A 26,385-nucleotide genomic window follows, 5' to 3' on the forward strand; every position below is an offset into this window, starting at 1 on the left:
CGGGTGTTTGCATTCCGTTCTTTGATTCTCTCTGTTGAGTGTATTAACCTCCTTTGCGGGGGTGGGAAGGGGGTGCAGGGGAGGGCTAATTTCTCCAAATTATATTGTAACACATTGGGAGAGAGCCAAGGATGAAGCGTTCTTGGCATGTTGGTGTCTCCTCTTCCTTTCCTCTGTCACTAAGAGCAGAAGCCACTGCCCTCTGATGGCTTATGATTCTTTAGATTCTTGTATCTTTGTTACTTTTGTCCCAACTTCTGTAGGGTTAGCTGGTCTGTTTGGAGGCATGGCTTCACTTTAAGGTATGAATCTCCTTAGTCATTTCTCATTCATTCATTAATCAAATGTAACAGTGCCAGACACTGTTATAGGCCAATAAGGGCAGTGAAAAGACAGACAAGATCCATGCTCTCCTGGAATACACAAATTAGTCAGAGAGACTGACAATTGTTAAAACATATAAGAAAAATAACAATAAGTAATAAAAATGACAATAATTAAAATAGGGTGACATGATATGAAGTGACTTGGAGCGTACCTCAGTGGGTGGCTGGCTGGGAAGGGCTCTGAGATGTTGATAATCCTGCCTATGTCTGAATGACAAGGAGCCTGTTATGAGGGTATGAGGGAAAGAGCTTCCAGGCTGAAAAGATAGCTAATATAAAGGTTGTTAAGTCAAGAAGAGCTTGGTATTCAAGGAGCAGAAAGGAGGCCAGTGTGGCTGGGCCAGAATGGGGAAGGAGGAGAGAAGACATACATTGTACAAGAAGATGGTGCAGCTCATTAGGGTTCAAGTCACCTAAGGTCAAACTAAGGTAGAGAGCTTGAATTTTACTCTGTGATGTGGAACCATTGTGGGGTTTAAAGGAGAAGTGTGACATGATTTAACTTCCATTTGAAAAGACCCATCTGGCTTCCAGTGAGGAGAGTGGGTGGTCCAAAGGCCAGGATGGAAGCAGAAAGAGCAGTTAGGCTATTTCAGTGTCTTATCTAGAGATGATGAGGTGTTGGCTGTAAAGCTGGGGAGAATTGGGTGCATTCAAGGATGTCTTGTACATAGAGGCCGCAGGGCTTGTAATGTATGTGTGTGTAGGTTAAGGTAGAGCAAGAAATGGAGAGTGACTCCTGGGTTGCTGGATAGTGATGGTGCTGATAATGGAAATGGGAAAGACTGGAGGAGGACTACCCAGTTTGGTGGGTTGGGGAGAGGAGGCTTATTCTGGTTTTGCCCTGTTAAAATTTGATTGCCTGTTAGTTGTTGCCATAGTCAAGGCACATGTCCAGGGTAAGCAAATGTTAACTGCGAACCTTCTGTATACCATTCATTTTGTAAGGCTCTTTCATGTATGTCCCTTATTTATCCTCACAACAACTTTTTGGAAGGAAATTATTACCATTCCCTGTTTTCAAAAGGAAGAACTCAGGCTCAGAGAGATGAGGTGGCCTGCTCTGGTTTGAACCCAGATCTTCTGACCCCAGGGCTCAGGGTGGACATTGAAGGAGGCTGGTTAGTGAAGTGTTGATGGCTTTCACTTGGAGAGAGGTTATGTTGGCTCCTCAAGGCCTGATTCCTATGATTCTCGAACAAGGGCCTATCAGAGTAATGCCCATGTGTAACGAGCTGTTGAAAATCTTGACATTTTCAAAATAGTGCAAGCTCTAAAGACCATTTCAATAAGATTCTCAGTCCCCTTAGGAAACACTACATGAACAATGGTGACACTTTATACTAAATGAGCAATTTTATAAAAGTGTTCAAATAAAAGGAACTTAGAAATGTTGAGGGGATGTAAGGATGCTGTCTGAGCCTTTGATTGCCACCTCTTTACTCTGTGGTCCCGGTAGGAACTGAGGAAGATGAGGAGACAATTTCTTGTGTTTGAGTTTTGGTTACCAATTTTGGGACCTAAGTAGGAGCATTATTAGGTTACCCACAGTCCTTGATTTTCTTGAGACATTGGGATTCAGAACAAAGACAGCAAGTGCCTTTAACAAGCCTGGAGGCAGCACTGCATGTGGCATCAGACCTGCAAGGTGACACTCTTACAGTATTGGGGGAGCCACACTGAGGAGCCAAAGGGGTCTGAGTGGCAAATGCTGCCAAGCATACCGGTGAGAAGAGCCTTGATAAAGTCCCTCGTTAAGCTTTGAGGCTGGATACTCTTCTTACATTTTAAGCTGCTGCTTCTGTTTTTAGCTGGGTCAGATAAGAGCCCATGCTGACAGTGCAGATTTGTCCCACACTCAGCATATCAATCCGACCACTGTCAGAAAACCAGATTGATCAGGGTGCTTTGAGGACCAGTTGCCTAATTCCAGAACTTCTTGCTATGCCAAAAGAAATTGCCATGCTAAGTAGTTGGAACCTTTATGTTTAACAGACCAGAGTCTGACTGCTCACATTATAGTCAAAAACGATATGAATAGAAAATTAATCTTGCAAAAAACTGTAGGACCTGCTTACATTTTGACTAGTCCTGTCTGTGCTTGGAGGCAGGCTCTTCCTTATATTGAGCTCAAATCATTTTCCAGTTCTCCCGGGTCCTCCCTCTGTCCTCTTGTCAAATGTCTCATGTTTCCTGTTGGACTTCTTTGGGGCCTAACCCAAGCCCTTTCAGGTCCAGGGCTTGTGAAGACGTGCTTATTTATGTGGATGGTTACTTATGGCCCGCCTTCAGGGGGATCACACTTCCCTGCAACCTTCTGTGCGCCCTGGTACTCTACCAGGTGAGACTGGCTGCCACTCAGCTTGGAGGGGCTGTTCCTGGGAGGATGAGCAGGGTCTGAGGATAAAGCCTAGCTTGTGTTTTACCTCATTTGCCAAGTTACTTTCTCAGTAGCCTGAAGAGAGACAGAAGCCCTTGAATGGAGGAAAGAGTTTCTGTGCTCCCTTGAAACTGGCCACCTGGCTCCCAGCCGGGCCATCTCCATCACTACCAAAGAGCAAGGTGGCAATTCAGGTTTAAGAACAGGTATTTCTGGGTATTTGTCTGTGCCTGCTAAATGTGTCTTGAGACAAGGTGATAGGACATGAGACTCTTCATGGATTTTAGAAAATCAGGAAATGCAGCAGGGTGGGGGCTTTTGGGCTGAGGTTGGGGGTAGCAGGTAAAGTCAAAGGACTTTGCAATCTCCAAATGGGTGTGAGGATCCAGCATTTAGCAACCTTTGTTTGGTGAGGCTGAGCCTGGGTTGGTAGAAGGAGACCAAAAGGGTGGTAGTGTACAGGAATTCAGGAGTTGGCTGGCATCGTGGGCAAGTCATCTACCTTTCTGGGCCTCACTTCACCTGTGGTCTGGTGTGATGAAACACAGCCTGCCTTACTGGGTATTTGGGAAGATTAAATAACTCAAGTACCTAACACTTCTTTTGCTCAAAAAGTCTGAACCAGAAGCTCTGCCATTAGCAAGCTGGGCGAGTTTGATCAGAAATAATCATATTTTAAGACCTCAATATTCAGGAGGTATTACTCTGGTTTATCTCTTTTCTCAATGTCTGAGCTCCTTTTTCCCTTTAATTCAGTGTTCCAATAACATCACATAACCGAGATCCTCAGTTTCCTTATGTGTAGCATGGGAATAAAAATATCTTCCTTGTCTACTTCCAGGGGGTGGGGGAGACAGGGAACTGGGAGGGTGAGATATGATGAATATGACCATACTTAAAGCTTCACAGAAATTCAGGAAATGGTAGTGTTGATGCTGTGGTTGATAATTTTTTTCGGGGGGCGGGGAGCAAAAAGGCCAGCATCTATATCAGGGAAGAATGATTGGGGAACTGCTTCTAGATCTGATCAAATAACAGCTATATTTTTATTCACTTGAAAAAAAAATCTATCTTTCTTCTAATGTTGGAATGTAAACTTCATCTTAGTGTCTAAACCTTTCAGCTCCAGATTCATTCACCCAAAACTCTGGGCTTATTTAAGCTGGTACAAGTTGTGTGTGGGGAGCCCAAGAGTTGCTATTAAGGTCATGCAGCATATATGAAGTGGTTGCTGGCTGCTGCTCCAGGCATATAGGAGGTTCATTCTTTGTGTGTTTATCAGAGATCCACCTAGCTGACCTTGGAGTAGGACCAAAGGTTTGGGGGCTACTGAGCGCCACACAGGTGTTGTCATTCAGAACTTTGGTCCTGGGCACAACAGAAGGAGGGAAGTGCAGAGGAAGAGGGGGAAGGAGTAGCAGTGGGTAGTATTGTTTTTCTGATGCTATGTTTTTAGGGATTTCTGGTCTGCCCATAGGCTCCTAAGGAAGGAGACAGCAGGTTATCATGCAAAGAGTACCAAATCTAGAAATAGAAGACAGGGATTTACATCCCAGTCTTATCACTTACTGAAGAAGTTATCTTGAACAAGTCACTTAACCTCTCTGAGCCATTTCCCATTTATAAAATGGGGGTCAATGCTGTTAATAGCTAAGAGGGATAAGGAAAGGTTTTATAGACTGGAGAGCCCTTGAGAAGTAATAGTGGGCAGTGCTGTTGTTGCTTTATTACTACTCCCATTGTGAACAGGACATTTTTTTTCTCCAGGTGAAAATGAGGTCAGGGTACTTAAAATTCCCTGGTGGATGGAGGTAACTCTTTAAAAGAAGCTGGATATTAAAAAAAAAAAAAGAGAGAGAGAGAAAGAAAGAAAGAAAAAGAAAAGAAAGAAGCTGGGTGTAAATAGAGCCTAACGCTTGAACATGGTGCAAGTGTTTAAGTTCATTTTTTAAGTTTATTTGAGAGAATGCATACATGTGAGTGGGGGAGGAGCAGAGAGCAAGGGAGAATCCCAGGTAGGCTCTGCACTATCAGTGGAGAGCCGGAGCCTAATATGCTCAAATTCATGAAACCATGAGATCATGACCTGAGCGGAATCAGACACTTAATTGACTGAGGCACTCCTTTTTTTTTTTTTTTTTTTTTTAAATGGTGCAAGCATTTCTGAATCAGGTGTTACCTGGGCCTGCTTCTCATCCTTCTCTAGATGCTCATGCCTTAACTCTGCTTTTTCATGAAGATCAGACTGTTATCTGCCAGCTGGAGTCCTAGGATTCTCAAAGGCTTGCTTCAACCGAGCAGCTGGGAATTTGCAAGCTGGAGTGGTTGGGAGGGGTGAAAGGGTGCAGGGGGTGGTGCACAAGCACAGTGTTGAGGAGCAACCTGCCCTGATGGCTTTGACTGTTTCACATTCGGCTTATTAGAATTCAGGCTACTCTGAACTTAGTGCCAGCTTACCCCAGACACCAGAACACAGGACACTGGCCAGGCCTCAGGGAAGAGTAAGAAAAACTTTGTAGGCGTAGAGACTTTTTTTTCCCTTTTTAACTTTTATACTATGCTCATTAAACCTACTAATCTGTGGGGTAGCCCCTTGGTCAGTTTGGAGATGGGGCTAATACCTCAACACTAGCAAACTGAGATCATATATTGACTCTGACAGTGAAAGCATTTTAACCATCTGTGTTAGGAGCCTTAAAAAATGACCATGCCCTTTGATTAAGTAATTTTACCTGTGGGACCTTAACCCAAGGAAATAATTTGAGTTGCGGGAAAAGCCTGTACTAAAAGATGTATAGTGCACCTAAAATGTCCAGCAGTAGAAGAAGTAAATCTTTTTAGAATATAAGCACCATGGGGTAAGGAGTTTCTGTTCACTCTGTATCTCTAGCACCTAAAGCAGTGAGTGCCTGGTGTGCACAGATGGCCAATGAACATTTTTTAAATGGTTATAGAAAAAAAAATTTACATCCATATGATAAACTATAACAAGTTTAACCTACTATCTGGAAGTATAGCATTCCTGTGAAACCTTTTGTAAGACAGAATGGTGTTAAAGCAGCAATTACTGTAAATTATATGGAAAACATTTTGAACATTCCCAGATTCCCCAAAATAACCTCTGAGGCTTTTTTCTTTTTTTAATGTTTATTTCTTTAAAAAAATTTTTTTTTCAATGTTTTTCTTTTTGAGAGAGAGACAGAGTGTGAGTGGGGGAGGGGCAGAGAGCAGGAGACACAGAATCTGAAGCAGGCTCCAGCCTCTCAGCTGTCAGCACAGAGCCCAACGTGGGGCTCGAACTCACTAACTGTGAGATCATGACCTGAGTCAAAGTCAAACACTTAACCTACTGAGCCACCCAGGCCCCCCTCTTAGGCTTTTCTGGTATCTTTTCTGGACACATCTTGTTAATAGATGCACGAAATAAATCGAGATAAAAGACAGATGCTCACAGACACAGTTCAGAGTGGTGGCAGTTTCAAACTGCAATGCTCAGTGTAGTTCCTAGGTAGGGAGCTTGGTGGTGCCACTCGATTCTGCCTCTATGAGGGCTCCCTGCAAAGCAAACACTGAATGCTACTTTTGCTTTTCAGTTTGTTTCGTAAGAGCCAAAATTATCTTCGGATTTCTTTCAGTTAGCGAAAACAGGTACTAATGTAGGTCTTTCCTAAGTGAAGTGGCATAACATGAACTTTCAAAAAGCAGGGGACACCTGGATTCAGCTATTTCAAATGAAAATGTCTTAAGGACACAGGAAATTTTCTACGTTCATAGGATGTGAAAAAAGCAGGATACAGATTTCTAAATACAGAAAAATCACAGTTTTTTTAATAGGGAAAAAAAACTAAGGAAGGAGAAGATACCCAGGTTTATTTCTAGGTGGTGAGATCATGAGTGACATTTTTTCTTTTTCTAGTTCTAAAATTCCTAAAAGAACAGTGACGTTTTGGTTGGAGAAACGTTTTAAAATATATTCTTTGAGAAAGCAGGACACTGGGCTAGTTTATTCATTCAGCAAACCAGCAGACTCGAGCCGGCTCCTCCTCCCTTACAAAGAACCAGGCAGCCTTTGTGAATACACAAAACACCTACACACTTTGGTCGTGTCTGTCAGCTTGGTGTGGAAGCTGATCCCTCCTAACTTCAAAAGGGTGATAGAAACTCTGCAGTGTTGAAAATTGTGCAGGCCATGTTGCAGAGACATGCCCATGCATTTATATCCCATCATCGAAGTGAAGGCATTTTATATTAGGGAAAAGAATTTTAAGAAGATAGTTTTTCTGGGTGAGTGGTTAATTCTTGGAATTCTTTCCCTGGTTGATGGTTTTGGGAAGCTGTTGAAAGTACTGTCTGGTTTCCTTCATTCTTGTTTTAGCTCATGCCATCCTAAAGTAACTTTTTGCTCGGCAGTTCAGTTTGTTGGAGTAGGTACTTTAGGAAATGTCTCTCTAAAATGCAGTGCTCTCTTGGAGCCAAGACTTTCCTAGAGTTAAAATCCCCGCATCGTAGGTGGGCTTTGTTTGGCACTTGAGCTGGAAAAGTTCTTGTTTTTTAAATGCAACTGAGTTCTGACAAATTATGCGTCTCAGAAGAGAGACCCACTCTCTCACCCTGGGAGGAATCTGATGATCCAGGGGTCTTCAGACATTACTGGCCTGTTGTTTTGTCTGTAATGCTTTCCATTCACATGATTTCTCATTCATTATCTCTCTTTCTTTCTCTATAGCCATAACCAACAGACCACAGCATTCAGGCATCCTGTGAGTGGGCAGTTTTCTCCAGAAAATAGCGAATTTATTCTTCAAGAAGAGTAAGTACTTCTATATATTCTACTTTTCCAAGCAGAGTTTGAGAGCTTAAAGGTGTTTGCTGAAAACAAAGCTTGTTGAACTTTTTTCCTTTCTCAGATAGAGGAGCTTGGAGTGGGTTGGTTGATACAAGGTGGAATGCAAGGATTTTGTTTTCTAATCTCTGGACGTCTCTAAAGGGAAGGTGTGGAAGTGGGGACATGATACGGGCTTGTGCCATGATTGGTACTGTCAGAGCCTGTTACAGACTCCTTTCCCTGAGTGAACCATCCCCCATCAAGTATCATCTAGCACACTACTGTGCTCTGAAGGGACCCACTCATCTGGAGTGAAGTTGCCTTAAATATAGCGTCACACCATACTGAACCAGCTGCCCATGGACGTCTCAAATAAGAGTCCGAAGCCAGGGCTTAGAAGGGAGGAGGGCTGTGGCATCCATTGTCCCTAAATGTCTAGAGTTCTTTTGCTTTTCCAACATCGGGACTTTCTTGCTCCTCAGTCCTAGTTCAGCAGGGTCCCTGGGATGCTCTGAGGTAGGTGCTACCACTGAGGGCTTGACTACTTAAAAGCGCATGTACAGCCCAAGCAAGATATGTTCTTCTCCCAGAAATGAAGGAAGAGCAATGTATGCAAGTGGCTTTGTTCCCTTCTGCTCATCTGAGACCATTCTGTTTGAAGAAAATGATCCTGTTTGAGAAAATAATAGAAACGTTGACTTCCCCCCTTTCTATCATTTCTGTTCAGTCTCTAGACCAAATTTAATCTTAAATTATCAGTATTCATATTTTTACAGCATTTCCCTTCCTCAGTACTTACACCTTTAAACTTTGGGTTATGGAAAATTTCAAACCTATGCAAAAGGAAAGAGAGAGAAATAAATCTAATGTATTCATCTTCCATCTTCAACAGTTTCCAAAATATGCCTGATTTTATTTCATCTATAGCTCCCCCCCACCACCTGGGTTATTTTGAAGCAAATTTCAAACACATTATTTAATTCCTACAGTATTTTCAGCTTAGAGTCATTATCTTGCAGAAGTTTTAAAGCTAGAAATCTTTAATTATGATATGACATTCCTTACATGTTTACTCTGTTCTGAGGGTTTTACATATCTTATTTAACACAATAATCCTGAGAAATAGATCATCATCATTGTTTTGGAGATGAAGACACCATGACTCAAAGAAGTTAAGTCACTTGCTCAAAGTTGCATGGCTGGAAGTATTAAAAAGCCAGGATGTCACCCCCACTTGATCTCTTTAGTTGGGGCTAATCCTTGGCACTAGTCAGAGACTACTTACTAAAGTATTGTTATTATTATTATTATTATTATTAATTATTATTATTATTTTAAGCAGGCTTCATGCCCTGTGGGGAATCCCAATGTGGACCTTGAACTCATGACCCTGAGATTAAAACCTGAGTTGAAATCAAGAATCAGATGCGGAACCGACGAGCCCCCCAGGCACCCCTACTTGCTAAATTATTTTGATACTGGGGCCCATGGGGCATGATGGCCAGTCTGGAGTTGGGGTTTGACTTTGAAAATATTCATACTACTAGAGAGTGGATGGAAGGTAAAGATGGTCTTGTCTCCTTCATTGAGATAGAACTGGTATGTAAAGACAGAAGCAGAATGTGGATTCTCCACATTCCAATTCAGAATGAGTTTGTTTATAGAATCCTGAAGGTCAGAAGCTCTTGGGAGGTCAGTAAGTTTAGCCGCCTTCCTTAGGCAGCCTAGAGACACAGGTGCCTGTCATTTTTAAAGGTCTGGATGGAGAATCCATTAGAACACCTAGCTTGGGAAGTTGTCAACTTTCATAACAGCTTCTGGAGAAATGCAGATTTCCAATCACTAAACACTCTTGTCTGTCTGTCTGTCTCTGTCTCTGTCTCTCTCTCTCTCTCTCTCTCACACACACACACACACACACACACACACACACACACACACACACNAACACCTAGCTTGGGAAGTTGTCAACTTTCATAACAGCTTCTGGAGAAATGCAGATTTCCAATCACTAAACACCCTTGTCTGTCTGTCTGTCTCTGTCTCTGTCTCTCTCTCTCACACACACACACACACACACACACACACACACACACACACACACCTCCTTTTCCTCAGGGTTAAGACTTTGTCTCTGGCCACTTCTGAGATGGTAGCCTCTTTTCTCCTCCCCAAATATCTCTATAGCTAATCTCAATTCCATCCAGTTTCCAAAGAAAAGATACCCCTTTTTCCCAAGGGTCACTTTCTCCCTCTATAGATCTCATTTTCTGAATGTTCTAAGGACTGCTTGCTTGTCTTAAGCAGTGGGTGCAGTGTTGGGGTGGCCAGACATTCCTGGAAGCAGGTACAATGTGCTTTAGGCATTGAGAGGAAGCGAGGATTCCTGTGAATTGATGTGATGATTCCTGCACTTATTAAAAACTTAGTAAGTGCCTGTATTGTGTCAGAGGCTGTGCCAGACTGCAGTTACAGCAGCAAGCAAGATAAATGTGGTCCTGTCTGTGAAGAGCTCATGGTTGTGTAGGGAAGATAAATAATTAAACAAGAGCTTACAAATGTGATAAATGTTCATGGTAGAAAAAACACAGGGTTCAAAGAGAGTTGAAAGAAAAGTGTTCTAACCCGGCTTAGGGATTGTGTGAGGATTCTTCATCCTGGAAAAGGATGTTGTTTAAATTGAGACTTGTCCAGTCAAGGCGCCCCAACCTGAGCAAAGACCTAGAGGGGAAAGAGGGTAGAGCACGGAGGATCTATACTAGTTGAGTTGGAATGAAAAATGAAGCACACCAGATGGATTCTGGAGATACTTGGGAGGGAAAATTGACCGGACTTGGTGATTGATTGGCTGTGATGGGGATGAAAGAGAGGGAAGACTTTCCTGAGGTGTCTGGTCCTAAATTGGAGGAAGGGGAGATTTAGATAAATGTAGATAAGTGTGCACGTGTGTGCGGTCTTTCACAGCTGAGGGAAGGGTGACTAGCTTTGATGGGGTCAGAGAGCAAGAGGGACTGACTTGTAGCAGAGGTTTGCGAAGGGGAGTATGGTGATAAGGTGGGAGAGGGAGTTGCAGCCAAGGATCTAAATTGCTTCCTCATGAAATACACCCAGATTTATCCTCTGGTGGAGCTCTGGAGGGTGAGTGAGGCATGATTTCACCTCACAGAAACCCAGTTTTAAACATGCTAACAAGTAAGGTCCCTGTTTTATTTCATTGGGGGAGCTTAATTTTGTTGTGTAGTGTGTTATGTGGTGAGGAGAAAAAACTGAGATGACCATTTGTGTGTCCTTTACGCATGAGCTCTCAGATTAATGTGGTGGGTGGAAAAAGGAAAACTGGCTCTTTTTTTTTTTTCTTCTCTACTGGAAAGAGTGTCTGTTAAGGCATCATTGACTCCTTTTGCCAGAGCCTCCACTCTGGGTTCTTCTTCTTCTTTTTTTAAATGTTTATTTATTTATTTTGAGAGAGAGAGTGTGTGAGTGTGTGAGCCGGGTGAGGGGGAGCAGAAAGAGAGGGAGAGAGAGAGGGAGAGAGAATCCCAAGCAGGCTCCACACTGTCAGTGCAGAGCCCAGTGCAGGACTTGATCCCATGACACCGGGAGCATGACCTGAGCCAACATCAAGAGTCCGATGCTTAACTGAGCCACCTAGGTGTCCTCCTCCCCACTCTGGGTTCTTGAACTGAATCCTTCCAGAGCAGTGGTTTTCAGTGTGGTCTCTCAGCCAGCATCACCTGGGAACTTGTTAGAGTTGCAATTTCTTGAGCCCCATTCCAGACCTACTAAATCAGAGTCTCTGGAAGTAGCACTCCATAACCTGTATTTTAACAGGCCATTAGGTAGTTCTGATTCAGGTAAAAGTTTAAGAACCAGTGAACAGCTTGCTAATCCCTCCTAAATTACTCCCAGATTCTTCCTTTCATCTTTAAATCTCCTCCAGATACCTATCATTCTGGGCTGTGGTGACAGTCTTAGATGGATTTTAGTCAAATAATCGTGGGCTCCTTCTTGTGTGGGAAGAAAAACAAAAATGGTGGCTTCCTTTAAAGCATTACTGTGCGAACAGGTAACACCTCTCCCCCAGTGTTGGCAGGTGGGGTCTACCTGAGCTGCTTGGTGTCACAGGTACATGCCCATCGGAAGATGATTTCCCACCTCATAGATTGGAAGCAGGGAGAAGAGAAATAATGTAAAAGTTATGATCAGTGCATCCAGAGGACATGAGCTCTGAGCATTCTAGTTTCTGTGTCAGTAATAAACAAAATCTCAGTGATGTGAAACAATTAAGGTTCATTTCTCACTTGTGCTCCATGTCCATCACAGGTCCCCTGAGGGACTCTGCTCTATCACCTTTACTGAGGGAAGCTCCATATCTGTGCTTCCATGATTGGTAAAGGCAAGAACAAGGGAACTTGTGAAGTGTGCACTGCTCTTTCACGTTTCATTGGCTAAAGCAAGTCACGTGGCCACCCCTAACTTCAAGGGGCCAAGGAAGTGCATTTCTACCATGTACCTGGGAAGAGTATCGGAAATATTTCTTGGCCATCACTAATGACTACACTTAATAATCAGTTTAGATTTATTAAGGGAAGCAGGACCTTTTGAGTCTGTCACTGACAAGTTTATTTTGCTGCATGATTAGAGGGTTTGCTTTCTCATTTCACTTTTTCTCTTTGTCAGAACCTCTAAGGCTGACAGTTATCAGCCAACAGGTCCTACAGCCTTGTTCCCCAGGGGACACTTCTATACACCCAAGCCAACAGTCATGTGGAAATCCCACTTGGAAGAGCTAATATGAGGGGCACCTGGGTGGCTCAGTTGGTTAAGCGTCTGGCTTTGGCTCAGGTCATGATCTCACGGTTCATGGGTTTGAGCCCCGCGTCAGGCTCTGTGCTGACAGCTAACTCAGAGCCTGGAGCCTGCTTCAGATTCTGTATCTCCCTTTCTCTCTGACCCTCCCCCTGCTCACGCTGTCTCTGTCTCTGTCTCTCTCTCCCCAAAATAAATAAAACATTAAAAAAAATTTGGAAGAGCTAATATGAGCTCAGCTGCATTAATAAAAGTACAATATGTAGAGAAAGGAAGACAATGATTCTGCTGTATTATGGTGTTTGTGGACTACTTCACTCAATCATTCCAAATTCGTGGAGCATCAAGGACATGCCAAGCCCCAGACATTTTGATATGAGCATTAAATTTTAAGAGGGATGTTGAACAGTTGAGATTGCCCTGAGGAAGGTGGACCATTATTGGGAGGGGTCTGGAAACCCTGTCCTGTGACGTCTCATATTTAGTCTGCATGAGAGAAGATGAAGGAGGATGTGCTGTAAGTCTTCAAAAAGAGCTGGCATGTGGAACCGAAGTACATTTATTTCATGGCTTCCTAGGCAGGCATCAGGTCAATGAGTAAGAGTTATAAGCAGGCACATTTTAGCTCAGTTCATAATTTTCTAGGAAGGAGATTTCTCAACATCCCTTCTTTCAGGATCTAGAGTTTCATCTTTAACTTGAAATGAAATAATCTACCACCTAAAATAAGAGTTGGCCTTTTCCATTAATAATAATATTACTTTTTAAAAAAAATATTTTTATTTATTTCTAGGAGAGAGAGAGACAGCGTGAGCAAGGGAGGGTCAGAGAGAGAGCGAGACACAGACTCTGAAATAGGCTCCAGGCTCTGAGCTGGCAGTCAGCACAGAGCCCGACACGGGGCTCGAACCCACGAACCTCGAGATCATGACCTAAGCGAAAGTCGGACGCTTAACCGACTAAGCCACCCAGGTGCCCCAATAATATTACTTTTATAGTGAGCACTTAGAGCCCTTATTATTTATTACCAGGTACAATTCTAAGTGGTTTACTTATGTTAATTTCCATAATAATCTTATGAGGAAGATACTGTTATAGTCATGGATACTGAGGCACAGAGAGGTTAAGAGTCTTGCCAAAAGTCACACAGCTAGTAAGTGGCAGTTAGGATTTGAATCCAAATAGTTTGGCCCCAGATGATGTGCCTCCAGCCACTCCAATACTGCCTCTCATTTGAGGGGTTTTCAAGAGACAGTCCTCTTCTTTGGCTGTACTTAAGTGTTGGTGTGCCAACCAAGTAAGCTAGAGATTTTAATTGTATCTGCAGTAATGAAATTTGATTTTATAACTTCATGCTTCCTTGAAAGATGCCAGGCCTCCTCAGTCTTTTCTCCAGAAAATGTTCTTAAGCCTTTCTACAGGGCCTCATTTCCAGTGATTGGATCATTTGAGCTTCTCCTCTTCAGTCTCTTTTCCTGATTCTCTGTAGTTTTCTTGAATCGGGGCTTGTGGTTGGCCTTTGTGGCTTCATGGGCCACAGATAGGAGCCCTCCTAAAGAGACAGCCCTGGCACAAGCAACTTCCAGGCTACAGCTCTGGTGGTTGGTGCTCTGCACAGGAGTGTTTTCTCCTCAGAGCCGGGCTGTCCAGGAAGCCGCTGACAGCCGCCTCCGCAGCTCTCAGGGAAGAGGAGAGAAGCATTCCGGAGCCGTGACGCTGGCAGCTGACTGACAGCAGGCTGTGTACACTGATCCCCAGGCTCTGTCAGGTGTTTCATGTTGAGGTGGGGCCTAGTTGAGAGTATGTGCTATGGAAGTTCAGAAGCCTGCTGCTATGCTCAGAAGCCAGCTGTAAGGCACCCCAAATCTCCTAGATTCCTTAACCCTGGGGACACCCTTGCCTGGCCTACCTCTCCTGGTATCCTAGTGAAGCCAGCTTGTTCCTTCTGTTGGGAGTCTGAGCAGCCCTGTTTTCTCATTGGATTGTGTGGAAAAGAAACTGGAAGTTGGAATTGCCTGGAATGTCGTGAGTGGTGTTCGGAGGATGCCACTCAAAAAGATATCTTGCTGAAGGTAAGACTTACCTTCCTGACGTTTGACTTCTTCAGGGGTTCATTTTGCAGTTGCAGGGCAAGACTAACCAAGGCTTATGCAGATGGTGGGCCTAGGGGTGGTCTGTCTCTGCTGCTAGGAGACAAGAGACTGAATCCTGTTCCTCCTGTGGTTACAAGTTGGTAAGAATTTGCAGTGAGAGATGAAGAGCACAGGATGGGGGTAGGGGCACACCACAACTCTGAGCTTAGAGGAGTCTTTCCTGTCGGTCATCTGTTGAGCCCTGGACTATGTGGCTAATATAACCAGCTCCTTGTCTCTCCTGACTGGCAGTCTTGGGCTAGCTTTGCCTGTTGCATTTTGTTGCCATGGCAGCCAAAAAAATGAGGAAAAATGGAAACACCTGGCAAGCAGATGCAGAAACTTGACTGTTCAGTTTTCCTTCCTGATCTAGGAGTCGGCATTTGTGACAGTCACAGGTAGGGGAAGAGGTGGTGATGGTGTCCTTAGTTCATTCAAGCACCTGGATGTTGACTTGGCTTTTGATGTTGATGTTCCCAAGGGCATTGGCACCGGGGATGCAGTCATTACCATGCAGCAATCACATCTCAGGCTCTGTGCCGGCTGAAAATGCTGCAGTGGTGGCTTGGCTGTGTGTGGAGGGCAAGCTGCTGCTTGCAAATAGTCATTTTGTTCCTTCTTGTGACTACCCTTCTTGTCCTCTTTTACTTCCTGAGTCTGGGGAGCACCCAGATCTAGACAGATTAGAAAGCGCTTTTTTCTAGTGAGGTAACTGACTGCTCGGTAAACTAAGAGGAATTGATATATAGGCTAGATGAGGGCTTGCCAGTGGCTTGGGTTAGAATTGTAGCATCTCTGAAATAACAAAGCAAAGGTGGAAGGAACAGTAGAGGTCAAGGTCTAGTTCTTCCCTAGCACATGAAGCCTGGACAGTGGACAGCCCAGTCCAAGTTCCAACTTGGTCCAAGGTCCAGGTTCACAACTGCTGAGTGGGGCTCAGGCTGAATTCAGAGCAGTGCTTAGGTTTGGGGATGGGGAGGGAAGCCCATGAGGCTCACTGGGTTATTTTCATGCCAGGTGAGGGGTGCTCTCTGGGCTAGTTTCCAGCTCCTGAGGTGGGGTGGGGTGAGGAACTGGAGCCTGTGTTCCAGAGGTGAGTTGAGGGAAGGGGAAGGAACACAGAAAGCCATAGTTGAGTAACAAGGCCACAGTTGCTGAATGAAAACCTGTGTCAGACAGCCTCCCCCAGGGTGTTGGGAGTATACAGTGAGCGTTGGCGGTCTGTCTGTGTGTGTCTCTTTCTCTGAGAGGAGGAGGTGTGGAGGTGTCTGCCTGCTTGGGACAAGAACTTTCTTTTATTCCTGCTTTTCATTGTTCATTGCTTTCCCCAAACCCCTTAGGTGGTGGGTGTGAGCACTTTAAAAAATTTGCTGCTTAGTGAGTGTGCCTCTTCTCATACACCCTCCTCTCATTAATTTTAACTGAGCTCTCTGTGTGGAATACTTGAGGACAGAACATGAATTTGGGGACCTATTTTTCCCCAAAGAATTGATGGGATACAAGTGACATGTAATAATGTCTTCTCAGTAAGGGATTCCCAGTTCCCAATAACTTTCTAACCTCCTGGGGGAAGAATAGGAGCCCAGTCCCTCACAAGTTTATTGTACTTTAAAGGAGCCACACCGGGATAAGGTGTTCATAGAGGTGTTTATAAGCAGTGATTGTTTAGAAGTTAATTGTTTGGCACCTTGAATTTTCTGGAGAGAAGTGCCTTGGAAATGAAAATAGAATGCACCTGAGATTTAAATTCTGAGGTCTCCACTGCTAATAGCCATGACAGTGCTTTTCATTTAGTGCTGTGCTTCATAGTTTTCAAGACGTTCTTTCAACTCACAACCACCTTGTGAGATGAGAGTAGTTTCCATCCCATTTTGTAAAAATGGCAACTGAGGCCCAGAGAAATGATGTGACTTGTGGAGTGGTGACTAAGCTGCAGAGCTTTGTTTAGACCCAATTACTCTGGGTTCCTGGGTTTTCCCACCACCCCAGGATCCTCTTGATTTGGGGATTGGTCCTTGGAGTTGAGAAGAGCCTGCTTCCATCAGACTTGGGACTTGCCATGGGATGGTGTCTCTTGGGAATAACAGATTTTGGAGTCCAGCTTCTATCTTGGGCAAGTTATTAATGTTTTAGCCTCACTTTACCTCATCTGCAAAAATGGAGATGGTAAAGCTGGCTTTTCAGGGTTAAGTGCAATAATGTAGTCTAAATGCCTGGCACACAGTAGGTGGTGGACAAGTACAGCCCAGTCTCTCTGCTTGCTTGACTTTGTGTATTGACCCAAAGGGTTGGTGATTCTTGGCTTGGTGACTTACCTATCATGACAGCAATAGGGTAGAAAAGGGTCTTGCTGTGATCCCACTTCAGCTTGCTCCTATTCATTCATAATGTTAAATGAGAGACAGCCAATGATCCCATTAACCAAACTCCCCTAATTTTGGACCCAACAGGAAAAAAAAAAAAAAAGACTTCTGAATTGATAGCCTCCCTCTTACTACATCTGTCAGTGTTCTCTGCATTTGCTCCTGGATATATAGGTAGCAGAAGCAGTTGATTTTTTGAGGGGGAAATTGAGGGACATAGAAGGTGATTTCCTGTCCAGGCTCACCTGACACATCCTTGAGGAAGTTTAGAGTAGAATGAAGTCCCTTTCCTACTGGGCTTCTCCAGACTGACTTTTGTCTAGTCCTAAATTCTTCTGTTCATTTCAGCTGGGAGGCAGCTAAGACTCTAGCTCACTGTTTTGAACTTCAGCCCACACCCCTCCAGCAAAATAATCAGCATTCATGTAGCCCAAGCCAAGGAAAGAGATGTCTTTGTTCAAATCGTCCCACTGTACTTTGGGAATCCAGATAGTACAGAAACCTGGCAAACAGGCTTTTAAGTTAATAGATTTTATTTAATGACACCAAGAGTCTGTCTTCCCATAGCGTATGCAGGTTTTTCCGTCTCCTCTCTTGAGATCTGTGTGACTCAAGTGCCTGAGGGCATGCTGTTAACTGAACCAACTTTCACAGCTGCTCAGCTCAGGGGCACAGGCTCTTCTCTGGGGGAGGGGATGGTTCTTGAGTGAAACCTGTCAGGAGATACCTCAGTCTGAGGAACTGAGGACAAGTCAGTGTCTACCCCACCAGCCTTTTAAGTGGGGAACATGTCTATAAGATGATTCAGTATCTCCCTTCAGGAGGCTTTACACATGACGCTATTGATATTCCTGCGTCTCAAAACAATGTGGTAAATGACTTCCAGAACTTTCCATCAGAGCCAGCTTTTCAGTCAAGTTAGATAATTGTTATTGAGACTTTTTTTTTAAGTTTATTTATTTAGTTAGTTTTAGAGGGGCTGGGGAGCAGGGGCAGAGAGGGAAGGAGAGAGAGAAGCCTCCCAAGCAGGCTCCATGCTGCCTGTGCAGAACCTGATGCGGGGCTCAAACTCATGAACTGTGAGATCATTACCTAAGCCAAAACTAAGAGTCAGACACTTAACCGACTGAGCCACCCAGGCACCCAGAGACTTTTTTATAACTTTGTTGTTGGGTACCAAATGGTGTCCCAAGCCTGACCACCACCTGTTTTTTGTTTGTTTGTTTGTTTTTTAAGCTAGTTGTAATGCCAGATAACATTTAGAGATTTCACAAAAGTCATATTCACCCTTGTGGGAGACCTGGGGGATCATTACTGACACTGAAGAGATTCAGGGGAACATCCTCTGAAGTCAGATCTTGCTACTTGGCTAAGTAGCTGTGTGCACCTCGTTCTTTCAGAGAGTAAGGTCAGGACTGCCAGCCAGGTGGAGATGGAGACTCCTGCTCCAGCTGGGAGCTGCCTCCGCCCATGGAGAGCCCTGATGAAGACACTGTTTATAGAGACAGCATGGTTCCCTCTGGGGCAGATTTAGTTTAGGCTGTTTCTCCTAATAAGCCAGCTTTCTCTGAGTGTGACTGAGTAGAGGTCTCTGTAGAATAAAGAATGGAATTGTCTTCGTGTTTTTCCTCCTCCTCCTCCTCCTCCTCCTCTTGTACTCCGCTCCCCCACCCTACCCCTGCGGTCCACTGTCCCTCACCAATGTTCAGTGTTGGGACCATACCCGGTCCTTGTCCAGCTGAAATCTCTTTGTAATTGGCTCCCTAGGTGGTGGTTGTAACCCCTTCCTCATCCACCAAATGCTATAGGACAGCACTGTTGTCTGGAGGAACTTCCTGGCCACCCAGCATCCCCGAGTGGGACGGGGACATGGGAGTAGAAAGCAGGAGATGCTTAGAGTCAGAGCTCAAGACTGTACAGAAGTGGTGCAAGTGGCTGTCCATCCTGGGTTTTCTGGGCCAGTCACACATCCAGATAGTCTTTTCTTTGTCTTGTGGAGGAGCATATGACTCTTGATCTTGCGGTTGTGAGTTCAAGCCCCGTGTTGAGCATAGAGCTTATTTAAAAAGAAATTAAAATAAAGAAAAAATAAAATGATGTGGATGTGTTTAAAATAATGGAGGAAATGTTTCCATTAAGTTTCAAAAAATCAAAATGCAAAATCATAAACACAAGCAACATGGATGGACCTTGAGGGTGTTATGCTGAGCGAAATAAGTCAGGCAGAGAAGGACAAATATCATATGTTTGCACGTATAGGAGGATTAGGAGGAACTTGACGGAGGAACAAGGGGGAGAAGAAGGGTGGAAATGGTGGGGGAAAGGGAGAGAGGCAAACCATGAGAGACTCTTGAATGCTGACAAAAACTGAGGACTGATGGATGTGGGGGGGGGATGGGCATGGAGGAGGACACTTGTGGGGATGAGCACTGAGTGTTATGTGGAAACTAATTTGACAATAAACTATTAAAAAAAAATCATAAACACAGTATGATCACAATTATATAAAAACAAAAAAGCACTCCTCTCCCCCACCCCTAAAACCCAGACATGAAAAAGAATGGAAATATATATTACCAAGTGTTAAAATGGTTTTCTTTTAGGTAACAGGACTATGGTGATTATTTTCTTTCCTTTTAGCTTTTTTCTTATATTCCCAAATATTCTATAAAAATCCTCCGTCAGTTTCTTAAATGGGAGCAAATGAAACTTGATAAACTCCCAAACAAACCTATTTTATTGTCAGACTTTGTGTCCTGAATTTTGGCTTAGAGGTACAGCTGACATAACTGATGCAACCCGAGAACTCCTCTTTGTCTCAACCTCTGGAAATTTGTAAGTCAGGCAAGACTAGGTTCCAGGCAGCCGTTTTGGGCATGGTTCTGCCTGGAGGCAGGGACTGGACAAGGCAGCCTCTCAGGGCCCTTCTCACCCCCCGGTTGGCGATTATCCTTTTTGCTGCCTGCAGCCTCTGCCAGCAGTGAGCTGAGTGCGGTGACATTCTCTGAGTGGGGAGCAGTAACAAAAGTCTGGCTGGGATGGAGGCCGTGGGCGGGGAGTCTGGAGTGAGTGCCGGAGCCCATAAGGAGCCAGTGATCTTTCTGCCTGGTGGGACTTGCATCCGGCAGAGCTCAGCCCCTTGGAAAGCCAGTGCCACTGCTGTGGTCCTGCTGCTGCACAGCGCGGTGGTTACGGCTACTTCTGGGAAGAAGTAATGGTGCAGGGTATGGGGCTGTGTCTTGGGGCTCAGGAAGGAAGGACACTTACCCTTTGAGCAGTAGTGGTTTTGAAGGAAGTAGCACATCTTGAAGTTGGACACTAGGATTTTTTCTCATAGCACCTCTGTAAAAGTGAGCCTGGCGAACCGACATCCAGAGTGCTTCTTCCTGGCTGTGTCTTATCTGGATCCTCCATCTCTTCAGGCTCTTGGCCCAGGCCTCCAAGTCAGATTTTCTCCGCTACTCAGGCAAGAGAGCCTCAGTTTACTGCAGCTGCCTGGATCGTGTTGCCTGTAGAGAAACCAGCCACAAAACAATGAGACTTACGTCCTGAGGAAGGCTTGCCGATCCTGGAGTTAGTAGAGTTTGGGAAGCAGGCATCAAGCTGTTTGAGGATAGGCACTGAATTTGTTGGAGGCGGTTGCTGCTGCCCCTGCTTTGAAAGACTTTGGCAAATGCTCGGGATCTGTGGAGGCAGGTGAGAAGGGTTCTCTGTAGTGTCTCTTCAGTGTCATACAGTGATGTTTCCAGAGTTCTGGCTCTCTCAGGGCAGGTGGAGCTTCTTGATGGGAAGCACGGTGTCACTCGCTTCTGTTGGGGATGCACTGAGGGGATATTCATTGTGGACCCAGCCGTGTCTCATTGCTTCCTGTTCCCAGGCATGGCACAACGAGTTAATATCTGTAATGGTTCTATTTTGGGGCAAAGGAATGTTCCCAGAATAGGACTCTTTGTTGAGTGATCTATTTTGGGAGGCAAGCCCCACTGGCATTTATGTAAGTGATTTTCTGTATGTATCTGGGGGTGTGGATGTGTGCGCAAGTGATTTCTTGTTACTAATTATAAACAGCTTCTTTTGGGAACCAGGGAAATAGAGGGGTGTGTGTTGCGTGTGTATGTAAGGAGTATGGGTTGTTTGTGTAAAAAGTGGTACAACTGTGTGTCCTCATCTGATGGGGCAGTTGCCACAGATACCTGAGTAAAAATGTAAATGTAGAGACCTTAGGACAGCAGGCAGGAATGACGAACTTGGCCCCTTAGTGGGTTGTCAGGCCATGGAGGTGTGACCGTCTATTATCCTCTAGACTCACTGAAGCATTTGGGCATTGTGGTCCTCTGGATGCAATCTAGAGTCACGTGGTCTCCAAAAGATCAGTAGTGGGTTGTCTGAGGCATATCAGCCAGTTCTAGTCTGTGATAAATCTCAGCTTCCACTTCCACTCCAGCCTGGTACTTACTCATTGGACTTTCCTGTGTTTTCCCACAGGCCACATCCTCATATGTCGAAGCAAGAGAGAAACCAAAGACCATCCAGCATGGTCAGTGAAACGTCCACAGCTGGAACCACGTCGACCGTGGAGGCCAAGCCTGGCCCCAAGGTGAGCTCCTGGCCACTTATTCCTTCCTTCCACCCTTTAGAATTTTGTGGGTGCACATTGACTATCACTATGATTTTGTGAGGGAGGCTTGTAAGAAGGATCCTCCCCAAATGACAGATCAGGAAATTCAAACAGTTGGGGTTATGTCAGTTGTGCAAGAAAACAGGTAATTGCTGGAAGAACCAGGATTGATACCTACATCCTTGCATGCATTCTTCATTTTCCTGGCTTGTCCCAGGAGGGCCATGCCTCTGTTCACAGGTGTGTTAGAGACTGCCTGGTAAGATTTGTGACAGGTGGGCCTGAGGAAAGGTGAGATGTGGGAGCACTGAGGAGCAGGGAAAAGAACCAGCATTATAGAGGAGGGGTGAGTGCTAAGGACTGAACCAAGATAGGAGGAGTAGATGTCTGGAAATTGGCAAAAGTCTGTGACTGCAACGTACCTTTGCTTCAGAAGGACTAGGACATATTAGGACCAATAGCTGCTGGTGAAAGTTGATTGAAAAATCTCTTAAAATTTTTTTCTCTGTGAGCCAGATGGGAAGCTTACTAGGTCTTGGATTCATCTTTTAATTAAAATGCTATGGCCATGTGCCCACCTGTTCCAGTCTCTATGCTATTCTCTTAATCAACGGGCACTGACGCTTAGAGTAAGGCAGAAGAGCCCGCAGCTCTCTTATCATGCAGGTACCTTTTGTGACTCCCTAAATTCCCTCTGCTGCTAGAATTCGAGTTGCTTTTTCCTAGATCATGAAGTCCAGCAATAAAGTCCACAGCTTTGGGAAGAGGGACCAGGCCATTCGGAGGAACCCCAATGTCCCAGTGGTGGTGAGGGGGTGGCTGCACAAGCAGGTGAGGAGACTGGGAAGGGAGAGTGGGGGAGGGGGATGACCCTTGCTGATTGCCTTCCTTATGTTGGCCCCTGGGAGCTGGGAACAGACTCCTAATGAGCTCTCTCTTCCTGAGTTTGTCTAAGGCAGGTTTGTCTGCTCAATGGCTACACCTTGCCTCCCTAAACACACTTGACCACATGGACCCCTGGTGCTACTGGCTGCCCTGAGACCCAAGCACGAGTGTGGATAGTTCGCACGAATCCAGCCTTCCTGCCAACCCCTCTGCCATCACTTGCCCTCCAGGTGTTAAAGAGCCTTTGTTATCATCTGCTGAAAAACCCCATTTTTTCCCCTCCGCTGGTCTAGAACACATATCTAGTTTTCCTAGCAGCTCTGATTCCAAATCTGCCAAATCCAGCTCATTGCCTCCTTACCCCAAAATAGATACATCTCTCACCTGTCCTATTATTGCCCTCAGTGTCTCACATATCATACCATCCAGAAAACACACATCAAACACCAAGAGCAATGATGTGAAATTTTACTAAAGACTCTATGAGAAGACAGAGGAAGGTATTCCATTGCACATCACACAGAAGAAATCCCTAGAAGTCCCCTTGAAATCTCTCTCCCTCAGTCTCCCCTGGGCAGCTCCCATAGCTCTCCAGCCTCCTCCATCAGACACTGTGCTGGCACCTCTCTCAACAGTACCCTTTTCCCTCATGACTGTGTCTCTTTCTTTGTCTCTCTGCTCATCTCTTTTACCTGAGTAACCTTCTGACTTTTCCATTTGCATCCTCACTCCCATCGAACAAAAGTATGCTCCTTTCAAATGTGGAGGGAGAGGAATGGGGCTATCATTGATTCTTCTCCCCAGCCCCCACTGTGGCTGTACATTCACGGAGAATGTAGCTGTCTTTGGGGGAGTCCTGAAAGGTTTCCCAGAGGAGGTGACATTTATACTAGATGTGGAAGGATGGAGAGGAGTTTTCCAAATAAAGCAAGATCTTAGAGGTAGTATGGTTAATGCAGAAGATAAAACCAAGAAATGTATGAATTCAACAAGTTAATTTGTTTTTAGCACTTGAGTAAGTAGACAATGAACAAACTTCATCTTGTGCTTAGGTTTAGAAACTGTCATAACTTTGTTTTTGTTTTTTTAAATGTAAACTTGTTGAAAACTTTCACAGAAGGAAAACAGTTTTAACAGTTAAAAGCAGCTCTGGAAGTTTCCTAAATTTTGGAGAAAATGGACCCTGCAACACTACTACTTTCCTGCAACACTACTACTTTCCTGCCCTGGCCTAGTTCTTTAGAATTTTCACATTCACCTAAAATGTTTTTAGTGAATGTATTGGTTTTTGTTTTATTTTATTTTATTTTAAAGTTTAGAGAGAGAGCACAAGAGTGTGTGTGAGTGTGTGAGAGGGGCAGAGAGGGAGACAGAATCCCAAGATAATCTGTGCGCTGTCAGCACAGAGCCTGATATGGAACATGAACCCATGAACTATGAGATCATGACCTTACCCGAAACCAAGAGTCGGATGCTTAACCAACTGAGCCACCCAGGCGCCCCTTGATTTAGATTTCAGATGAGTAAAGATAGATTCATGGTATAAGACAATTAGATAGCAAGATAGTCCAGGTCTTTTTACACTGAATGGAAGGCAAATTCATGGCAAAATCAGCCCCTTATGATCAAGAACTGAACTTAGTCATATGAGAACTTTGCCTCAGTGATTAATTAGCTAACTTAAGTTCCTTGTTCCATACTATGTAAATAAATTTCCTCATCAATACCCAAGCACCCAAGTAAATAAATACCATCCTTTTCGTTAAAAGCTGATTTCTTTTGTTTCTTAATTATTTTTATTTTTTTAAATGTTTATTTACTTTTGAAAAAGAGAGACAGAGACAGAGCACAAGTGGGAGAGGGACAGAGAGAGGAGATGCAGAATCTGCAGCAGGCTCCAGGCTCTGAGCTGTCAGCACAGAGTCTGACGCGGGGCTCAAACTCACAATTGGTGAGATCATGACCTGAGCTGAAGTTGGACGCTTAACCGACTGAGCTACTCAGGCACCCCAAAAGCTGATTTTTTTTTTTTACAGATAGTTTATTGTCAAGTTGGTTTCCATATAACACCCAGTGCTCATCCCCACAAGTGCCCCTCTCCGTGCCCATCCCCCCTTCCCGCCCCCACATCCATCAGTCCTCGTTTTTGTCAGCATTCAAGAGTCTCTCATGGTTTGCCTCTCTCCCTCTCCCCCACCATTTCTCCCCTTCTTCTCCCGCGTGGTCCTCCGTTAAAGTTACTCCTAATCCTCCTATACATGCAAACATATGATATTTGTCCTTCTCTGCCTGACTTATTTCGCTCAGCATAACACCCTCAAGGTCCATCCATGTTGCTACACATGGCCAGATTTCATTCTTTCTCATTGCCATGTAGTATTCCATCGTATAGATAAACCACATCTTCTTGATCCATTCATCTGTTGATGGACACTTAGGCTCTTTCCATGTTTTAGCTATTGTGGAGAGTGCTGCTATGAACATTGGGGTACATGTGCTCCTATGCATCAGCATTTCTATATCCCTTGGGTAAATTCCTAGCAGTGCTATTGCTGGGTCATAGGGGAGTTCTATTGTTAATTTTTTGAGGAACCTCCACACTGTTTTCCAGAGGGGCTGTACCAGTTTACATTCCCACCAACAGTGTAGGAGGGTGCCCGTTTCTCCACATCCTCGCCAGCATCTCACGTTCTCTGATTTGCTCATTTTAGCCACTCTGACTTGTGTAAGGTGGTATCTCAGTGTCACAAAAGCTGATTTCTTAATGGAAGAATTGTGTTTCTGAATCCATATCTTCCTTTCTAGAAGAAGGATACTTACATTAATCTGTTTCCATGACACACATAAAGCTTCCTTGGGATAAACTATCACTAAATCTAAATTTTCATGTCCTATAAAAAAGCCATGCAATAAAATTTCATTAATTCATTACTTTATTGGATGAAAGAGTGGATATGGGTAAGTCTTTGTTCCAGTATCATGTCATGCATGATTGGGAAGGGGGAGCAGTGTGTTCACATATTGTCTGACTAGTTTTCTTTGCTTTTCAGGACAGTTCTGGGATGAGGCTGTGGAAAAGGAGGTGGTTTGTGCTTGCTGATTATTGCTTGTTTTACTATAAAGGTGAGCTGCGGCTCAGGCCACCAAAGGCTCTTTGTGCTGGAGGCGGTGGTGAGGTGATACAGGTGGTTATGTTCTCAAATCCAGTGACTGGACTAGTGGCCTGAGCTAATTTATAACCCATTTACTTGTCAGGTGTTCACTTTTACATATGTGGGTGGTCGGTCACTTTATTTTATACCAGTACTGCACTGGAAGTGCCATCTGTTGAGTTAAAATAAATAGAATCCAGTTTGTCTGCTACTTAGGATCTTCATGTCTGGAATTGTCTTAGCTTCTACCCGTTTTAAGACATAGGTATACCTTTGATACAATCTGGAGAGGTGGGAAATAGAGATACATCATTGTATGTTGTAACTTGCTGTCTGGATCTATCCCCTACAATATTGGATAGACAGTTGGTGAGTTGAGTTGACCGCATAAACATTTATGGAGCCCCAGCACATAGAGTTAGGGGCTGTACAATAGTGAGAAAGAAGTAAGGCTTGAAACATAGAGAAGAGAAAGTTTTAAGACAGACTAGTCTGTGTTAGGTGCTTTAGAAGACATTCAGTGTACTTAAGCAATTCAGGGGGAGCAAGAAATTCCATACTGGAGAATTTAGGGAGGCTTTTTAGAATAGATGGGATTTGAGTTGGGCTTGTAAAGATTGTAGAGCTTTGCCTCTGTGTAGGGGGGAGATGGACATTTCAAGCAGAGGAGACAACTTGAATAAAGTTCTAGAAGCAGAAGAAAGTGGAATGACAGACTTGTGAGGCCCTAGACATACTAGGAAAGAAGGCTCAGGTTGTTGGGTAAGGGTCAAAATGCAAGAGGGCTGTGACACCAGGCAGAAGAAATTGGGTTTCATTTTGCATCCAGTGAGCA

At 44.4% G+C, this 26,385-nt stretch overlaps 1 protein-coding gene across 12 annotated transcripts in view; it reads left to right on the forward strand.

The window, feature by feature from the left end:
- PLEKHA7 (pleckstrin homology domain containing A7) overlaps positions 1-26,385 on the forward strand; it is a 142,105-nt gene that overhangs the window by 38,380 nt on the left and 77,340 nt on the right. For 10 of the 12 annotated variants that reach the window (XM_077761136.1, XM_077761138.1, XM_077761147.1 and 7 more), the window contains exons 2-5: positions 7,493-7,576; positions 21,381-21,492; positions 22,240-22,344; positions 25,449-25,521. In XM_077761136.1, coding sequence (XP_077617262.1) covers positions 7,493-7,576; positions 21,381-21,492; positions 22,240-22,344; positions 25,449-25,521 — 374 coding nt within the window. Of the gene's footprint in view, positions 1-6,944; positions 7,051-7,492; positions 7,577-14,244; positions 14,473-21,380; positions 21,493-22,239; positions 22,345-25,448; positions 25,522-26,385 lie in introns of those variants that run through there. The other 2 variants (XM_077761145.1, XM_077761146.1) reach the window with 2 other exon arrangements.

The sequence above is a fragment of the Crocuta crocuta genome, unplaced genomic scaffold (assembly GCF_008692635.1).
Source record: "Crocuta crocuta isolate KB4526 unplaced genomic scaffold, BGI_CrCroc_1.0 scaffold233, whole genome shotgun sequence".
Classification (NCBI taxonomy): domain Eukaryota; kingdom Metazoa; phylum Chordata; class Mammalia; order Carnivora; family Hyaenidae; genus Crocuta; species Crocuta crocuta.